General features: G+C 35.2%; 1 protein-coding gene across 2 annotated transcripts; it reads right to left on the minus strand.

Annotated features, from left to right (window-relative positions):
* Positions 1–432: 432 nt before the first annotated feature.
* LOC132068167 (metal tolerance protein 11) lies at positions 433–6,416 on the minus strand. 2 transcript variants are annotated; one of them, XM_059461665.1, is made up of 6 exons: positions 6,076–6,396; positions 4,223–4,332; positions 3,804–4,049; positions 1,648–1,728; positions 1,286–1,519; positions 433–992 (listed from the first exon to the last, which is right to left on the minus strand). In XM_059461665.1, the coding sequence occupies exons 1-6, from the start codon at positions 6,266–6,268 to the stop codon at positions 645–647; spliced, it is 1,212 nt and encodes a 403-aa protein (XP_059317648.1). In that variant the 5' UTR covers positions 6,269–6,396; the 3' UTR covers positions 433–644. The 2 variants fall into 2 exon arrangements, with proteins under 2 accessions (XP_059317648.1, XP_059317649.1); XM_059461666.1 differs by having other exon boundaries at positions 765–1,062; positions 6,076–6,416.
* Positions 6,417–8,414: the final 1,998 nt, after the last annotated feature.

Below are 8,414 nucleotides of genomic sequence, written 5' to 3' on the forward strand. Positions count from 1 at the left end.
ATTCTACCTTAATGCAGAGTCTTGCATGCAAACTCGGTAAGCCAAATCTCTACCTTGCAATTTGCTTTTAAAATTTTTGACTAAGCCATAGTTCGAACCCAAAATCCATGAATTTTTAGGTGAAGGCCAAAAACTAAAGACCCCCAATTTGAGGGCCAAAAATTAAAGACCAGTGCCTTTGACGAGCAATCCGTGCAAAAAAATGAACTTTGTCACCCCTAACAGTCCCTAGCTCCTATCTTGAGCAGGCTCACTGTAGAAATAAAGCGTTTAAGGTTCTTCATTCATAAATGGCATAGATAGCATGGAACCCATACAATTAACGACAAAAATAATAAAAACTTTTACTAGAGCTTGAATAGAAATTTGTTCGGCTTGGCTAAAGACCCAAATTTCTCGAATAAAAATTGCAATATATCAAGAGCTAGCAAATTGAGGAATCATGATATATATTACTCCTATATGAATAGGCAAGGTAAATTAACAAAAATATAATTAATAATCCCTGTTCTACCAGATAATAGCAACTTCTCTTTTAAATAGCAATCAGCAGATTGACTGATTTCGAGCAGCATTACACAGTTCACTTATGCAGAGGTAATTAGGTACAGTGGTTAGAGAAGATGTCATCAATATCCGTGTGATTATAGGTATGCCTGTGCATGTTCAGGTTTGTGGCTGTATTCATAGTCGAGATGAACAAAGGCACGCTCGATCTCGGGCAATACTTCAAGCTTCTCCTGCAATGACTCGCCGATATCATGTGCCTCTTGCAAGGGCATGTCTGCAGGTAGGACGATATCAACTTCGACAAAGTAGTGAGAACCAAATGTATAGGCCCTCACTGTATCTATATGCTTTATGGCCTTATGATGGTTCCAGCAGAGGTAAGTCAGCTTCTGTAGATATTCTGGTGCAGCTGCCTTACCGACGAGGGAGTTCACGTTCTCTAGCACGGTCATTGACCATGTTCGAATGGTATACAACGCAAGCTGCAGCAGAGGGATAATTGCTTAAAGCCACTAACAGTGTTTGAAGCGAGAGCTTTTTGGGCAATATTAGCTTGAAGTTAAAGTTAAAAAGAGTATTTGTGAGTGAAAACAAGTACTTTACTTGAAAATTGAAATACTCCTCAAACAAGCTGTTCAATATTTCACCATTATTTTGAATACTGAAGTTCAGGATTTGCATATACTGATGGCGAAAACATTATTTGTTAATACTGAACTTTAGTATTTGCAAAAATTCAAATGTTGTGTATGGCCAAATGGAGATAGAAACTTACAATCATAGCTCCGACAGGGTCTATCCAGTCACTGAAGTAGTTGGCAAGCAATGCCGCGACTAGTCCAATGATGTTTGTGATAACATCGAAGAAATGATCCTGGGCATATGCTTTCACAATCTCATTAGTAAAAGACCGGCAATACAACACCAAAACTAGTTTCACCAGAGTCACAAAGACCATAATCCCAACAACCCATCTCTCTTGCTCCTTGCTAAGGCTGAAATCAGATTCCTGTGAGAAGGTTAATATTTAATATGTCTATCAGTCTACAGGGTCAAGGAATAAGATTATAAGAATCCATGTAATTTTCGACCAGAAAATAAAACATAAATTCGGAAATATTAGGAGCCACAACTTACATCTGATATTAGTGTACGCATAGACTCTAGAATTATCTGCAGTCCCAAAGTCGCCATGACAGAAGCAAAAACAAGGATTCCCTGTGTATCATTTTTCAAAGTTGAATTGGACCAGCTCCCAAAGAAGAACAGGAAAAATCATACAATAAGTCTATTCATGCTTGTACGTTGTTATCACCAGATATGTAATAAGTTGAACAGAAAGTTAAAACATAATTCATCTTGAACCCATAGGGAATTACACGACATGCATTTGAAGATAACCATAGACATGCACTTTGCTCTAGCTCCAGGAAAAACAAAACAACATGGAAAATCATTCAACTGCATAGGATCAGCCAGCGAGCAGGGTAAAACTTGTTTGCAGACTAGATCTTTTTCAACAACATTCAGCAACAGTGTGGAAGTTACAAGAGTCTGGATCGAAATCAAATCTTCCTTATTTTTATTCACTAGCAATACATGATGGAAGAACAAAATCATATCATTGAAATCATTTAATGGGAGAATGACAATCTTCTACAAATAGTTCTCTTAAAAAAAAAAGGAAAAATCTCCTGCCAAAGTCTGGGCTATCTAGTGGATGTCTAATGGTCTATAAACAGCTCAAATATCAAAATAAACTCATCATATATACAGTGAGATCATTCCATGGTTCTAAGGAATTCTGAACTGATTTAAACCAGAAGGTCAAATTTATCTGAATAGATTGCATAGATTGAATGAACTAGTATCTCCACGATGGCAATATACTAAGCACTAAAGTAAAACTTCACCGAGGTTTAAATATCAGGCAAAATTATCTTCAAACCACCACGCTAGAAAGCGAAATTCCTCCTCAAGATGTGCATCATAAGCTTCCTAACTAAAATGCAACTCTTATGATAGTACTACACCAAATTCATGTAACAGATTAGTTACACTAACTGAACGACAAAAGGCCAAGTGCTTAATTTCAATTTTGATAATCCAAATGAGTCGATAGAACTACATAAACTGCAACGAAAACTGTGTAAGAATCCAAGTGTAGCTCAAGTCTAGGGTCCCTCCTTAGTTCTGTTCAGACATTGGTATAGAACATCAGGAGATGATAGTTCTTTTTTTATAGGTAACATCAGAAGATGCTAATGCAGTGTGTATATGTATATCCACCAAAATACGATTAACTAAATGAATTTAAGGATCACTACTTAAAGCCAACAGAATGGCTATCAACACTAACATGATGTGGGAGAAAATGGTGCATACGGGAGGCAAGAAGCTAAGTATCCACTAACAGACCATAAACAGAGAATAGACCGTATTCATCCTCCCCACAGGACAAACAAAGGATTTAAATATTGTCAGTTCACTAAGAGACACTTCATAATCTTCCCCCAAACCCACCCTCTCTTATTCTTCTTACTGTCAGCCACAACAGCCTGTGTTTCTTAATCTCTCTCAATTCACTCTGCCAAATCAGCTGCAATCTCTCTCTCTCTATCCCCCCGTCCCCCACTTTCGTCCAGCTTCACCTTTCCTTCTTTCTCAAAAACATACTCAGTGTGGTTCTCCACTGAGGGTGCACTTAGAAGACAACGATTGGAGAAAGAGATGCTTAAGATTTGAATCTCTGTAGGTTCTATCACAGTCATGTAAGCTATCTGCTAGAGGTCATTATTAAAATTTTGCACATCTTTTCTTTTATTTCTACCTTTTGTAGTTGGTTACTATCAGATAAATTGTTGTTTTCATTCATTTAATTTGTCTTAGATGCATTAACTTTGCATTTCTCGTGGTTCTGTATTTTAGGTGGAAATTATCCCTTTGTTTTTTGGACTATATGATCTCATGATTAGAGATTGATCTCAAGCAGAAGGCTAAGTTTCCTCCGCAACAACAAACAAAATGAATATTAAGGTTTACCATGACCGCCAAATAAAAGTATAAGAGATATTGTTTAAGGTCCCTTTAGAATCAAATACCACAAGAAAGCATAGTACAATTACCTTGTTAGACAACTTTTAAACGCATGACCAAACAAGGCAATTGTTATTATATGCAGTCATCAACATAAGCTAATAGCAAGTGACGAGCAGAACGCAAATTGCCCCAATTAAAGGCAAAGGAAATGTAAAGGTTTAAAAGCCTCGAAGAATAGAAGCAGTGGCACTAACCAAAGGCTGCATACGTTTCTTTCCAATAGGATATTGATACGGATTTGGTGTCTGCATGGAGAAAGCTGTAAACCATAATATGAAACCAGAGAGAAGATCAAGCAGTGAATCCAATGTGGATGCTATGATGGCCAAAGAACCACTCTTGACAGATGCATATACTTTAGCAGCAAAAAGAACCATGTTTGCGATATTTGATATCCTAATGGCAAATGTTTCACTTCTAGCCAAGTTTTCCCTCTCTTCCTGCAACCAAATTAATTGTCCGTGTTCAGTCCAAGCTTCGAATCACATTCTCTTTTATTAAAAGAACAGGTCATCAAGTTATATGACAAGCAAAGAACTACAGCATCCAGAGAAGACACAAATGGTTGGTCTTTTACATATATATAGAAAAAGTAGATAAAAACTATCAAAACCTTTGACATCCCAGGTATGAAACCACGATCGGCCAAGGCATCCATTTCATTGAAGCCCTCGAGCATTTCCACCTGTTGCTGGTAGTACACGGCAATGTTGTCTTCTTGACCTGTAAGCACCAAATATCAAAGTGTGACAAGCCATCCCTTCAAGGACACCCTATATCTTACAGTAATAGCATTCAGTAAATCCCTTCTACATGCATCTCTATACAGCACTATAGCCTCCTCTAAGTACTAAACCAAAGAGTGGATGAGACCATCCATATTCACTGATCAAAGCTGATCATAAATCTTAAAAGTACCAATATCAATTCGAAAGTTACAGTTTCATGGGACTATTTAAAAATTCAACTACATGTGAAAGTAGCCTCTCGAAACAATATATTGACTGGCTCGCGCGACAGGCAAATAAACACACACACACACACACCAACTACACCTGTTCTATTACACTGACCGAAAAACTGCAGAGATGTGGAGAAAACTAAGGGATTCCCTGAACTCATGACCTTGTGGACTTACCTGCTGAGTGCACTCAGCTAAAGTTCCCTTTTATTTCAGTAGTTGAAGTGCTGAAAGCATTAAATTTGACCTCTAAAGCACATATTATTATAACATAAATCAGCCATCTAAAAATTATCCAAAAAGAATCATCCCTTTACATACATATATGCCAATTTGCTCCAAACCAATGAACTGCGCATCAAGCATGTTCAATAGTCCAGAGAACAATTAAAAAAAAAGTGAATATTGCTTGGCATCAGCAAATTTAAGCCATCCATACAAGAATCATATTGTTCTTCAGAAAATTGGACCCACATGAAAAGAAATTGATGTTATGTCTGACACTGGAAAAGTATTAAAAAGAGTCCCCAAAAATTCACTCACTAAAGGAAGAAAAGTTCCACAATTAGTAACTCCCTATGCACAACAGAACATCAATCAACAAGTCCTCCATCAATAATTAGTTGGAATCAGCTCTATGAATCCTCCATATACATTCCTCTCTATGTGAACAAGTCTCCGTCAATTCACTACTCTTACGTCAACCTAATGCAGCTAATTAGAGTTAATGGTCAAAAACACACCCGAACTATCAGACTGTCGCGAGTTTCACACCCCAACTATCAATTGTTCCCTCTTCCTACCTGAACTATCACCATCTATGCAATTAAAACACACCTCGAAGCTGATTAGGCCAACTATCGGTTGTTCGCTTTTCCTACCTGAACTATCACCATCTATGCAATTAAAACACACTTCGAAGCTGATTAGACCAACTATCAATTGTTCCCTTTTTCTACCTGAACTATCAACTAGGTGTGTTACTAATAGTTCAAGTCGAAAAAGTGAACAGCTAATAGTTTAGGCATGAAACTCGCAAAAAAAGGACCGTTCAGGTCTATTTTTGGCCATTATCTCAACTAATTACCAGAGAATAATACTAAAAATTTACTCCGAGATAATGACCAAAAATACACCTGAGCTATTACTTTTTCGCGTGTTCACACCTCAACTATCAGTTGTTCCCTTTTTCTACCTGAACTATCACAATTTATGTATTAAAACAAACCTAGTTATAAATAAAACAGCTCATAGTTGAGGTGTGAAACTCGCAAAAAAAGTAATACTAGTAGAGTTACATTTTTGACCATTATCTCAACTAATTAGCAGAGAATAACACTCGAAATTTACTCAGAATAGCATAAAGTGATAGCACATGTATATTTTTAACCATTATCTCAACTAATTAACAGAAAAATAAAAACTCGAAATTTATTCCGAGTCGTATAAATAGTGAATCAAAATGCAATAAAAACGACGTCGTAAAAAAAGTTGAGAGAATTTACTCAATACACCAAGGCAATCATGGAGTCCACGTGGAGGTTTCTCTTTGTTCTCAGAAGATAACCGTAGTTCATCGAAGTTTAACCTCCATGACACGTCAGCATTTTTCCTCTCCAGTAATAAAAGCTGCTCTTCATCGTCGCCGCCGCAAACGCCGCCGTGATCTCCGCCGCCGGAAGTAACTAATTCCATCATTTTCCGGTCACCCTAAGGTAAAGCGCAAAACTTATACTTGTAGTATACTTTGTAGTAATGATGAAATATTTGTAAAGTGGAGTGGCAAAGTGGGTAAATTTGATGAAATTTGAGGGGCTTTTTGGGTAATTTGAGATATAGTGGAGGTAGTTGTGGTCCTTGTGGGATGCTTGTGGCGGAACTTTTTTTTGAACCGAAAAAAGTGGGAGAAAAAAATCAAAATAAGTCCTTAATGTATGTAAATAAGATCGTTTTAGTCCCTCATATATATTAGGTAATCGAAATAGTCATATCATTTTAGTCTTTTATATATATTAACCAGGTAATCGAAATAGTCTTTAATGTGTGAAAAAATGATCATTTTAGTCCTAAACATTATGGGAAGTTTTATGCTTACTGATTTGAAAAAGCAAAACCTGCAATTAATTTTTTTTGTTTTTTATAGAAACGATTAAGTTTTTTCCACTTTTCTGTGTTCACTCCACATAAATATTTACACTTTTTTTTTCTCTCGATATCTTTTTATCTTGCTACAAGAATGAGAATTTGTTACTTATAAGGAGAGCAAGAAAAATATATTTTCTATCGTTAAAGGTGTACATTGTAGTAGCGGGAGGAAATGGTACTTGTTGCTTCCGTCACGTGAGTTGCACGTGAGTGACTAGTTAAACTTAATAGATTTTTTGACTTGAATCGTTACTTTTAAGGTTTAGATCTAAAATGATCACTATATTCATACATTAAGGACTATTTCAGTTACGTGATATATATGAGGACTAAAACGATCACATTTTGCATACATTAAGGACTATTTCGATTACATGGTGCATATAAAGGACTAAAACAGTCCAATCCCCCATACCTTAAGGACCATTTTGATCGTTTCTCGAAAAAGGAGGAACTGAATGAGATTACAGATAATTCTCAAAATTAACGGGCCGTAAGATCAACTCGCTCTCATATTGGTTGTATTGATAATGACGTGTTTGTAGGGCCCATTTTGTTGCTGAGCTGGCTGGTGAGATGGCAGATATCATGACACGTGGATGGAGAAAATGGAGCCTAGTATTGGGAGATTACGAACATCACGTGGAAAACGAATAACAATGATGGACAAATTTCGTGTTTATCTCCAACTTCAAGAATTAATCATGATTATAAATAAAAATTAAGAGGTGAATGTTATTGATTAATTACTATTAAGTGTGAAAAGTATACAAAATTGTCAGGTATTGTGTACTTGAGAGATCGTTTATTTATATATTGAGGTGATATATATGGTTAATAATCATGATTATAAATAAAAATTAAGGAATTATTGATTAATATATTGAGGAATGATAAAGGGGTTGATATGTAATGATTAATATTAAGGAGGATTTTATACGTAATTTGTTTACTTTAAACGTTAGCTTTATGTTTAAAAATAAACGTTAGCTTTATGTTTAAAAATATTTCAATCACTACATAGCTAATACACATAAACTTATTCAACATCTTATTTCATACTTCTTTTTTGTTTGTTAAAGAAAATATCACTTTCTATATTTAGTGCTAACTTTTAAATTCCTACACTTCACCTGACATGTTTAAGAGCCTGTTTGGATTGATTTATTTTAGGTGTTTTTAAGTCAAAATAAATTTTAAGCATTTTTGTAGTGTTTTAAGAAAATAAAAAATACTTTTAAACACTTATTTTTAGGCTAAAATGATAAAAATAAGTCATAAACTAGAATTTCTAACTTATGACTTTTAACTTATAAGATCAAACAGACTCTAAGACTACATAATTGAAAGGACATTTTGGTATACCGTATACATTTTAATTTAAGATCACAATGTTCCTTATTTTCTTAAATTACATGCCCAATTAAAATTAAGACATAAAATGGAATGAAAAAGATATAAAATGATATAGTACTGATCAAATTGAAACAAAATGAGAATATAAATTCACACCTAATAACGCGTGTAGTATTTACGTTACTTGTGTACTCAATCAAATATTGTGTTATCGTACACGAAATTAATGTTTTTTTCAAAGCAAAGATTAATTATTTCGAAGCATCAAATCAAACGACTCCTTGTTGATTTGACGTAACGATATTTCTGTTTTTGTCAATAAAAATACAAAAACGAAAAATCC

This window comes from Lycium ferocissimum, chromosome 8 (assembly GCF_029784015.1).
Source record: "Lycium ferocissimum isolate CSIRO_LF1 chromosome 8, AGI_CSIRO_Lferr_CH_V1, whole genome shotgun sequence".
In the NCBI taxonomy this organism is placed as follows: Eukaryota; Viridiplantae; Streptophyta; class Magnoliopsida; order Solanales; family Solanaceae; genus Lycium; species Lycium ferocissimum.

Bases quoted from the DNA above. Each gene is read 5' to 3' on its own strand.
- LOC132068167 (XM_059461665.1), bottom strand. From the start codon at position 6,268: ATGATGGAATTAGTTACTTCCGGCGGCGGAGATCACGGCGGCGTTTGC. The intron at 4,333-6,075 runs GTAAATTCTCTC...TGGTGCTTACAG, and splicing joins TGATTGCCTTGGTGTATTGA to GTCAAGAAGACAACATTGCC. The intron at 1,729-3,803 runs GTTAGTGCCACT...AATGATACACAG, and splicing joins AGAAACGTATGCAGCCTTTG to GGAATCCTTGTTTTTGCTTC.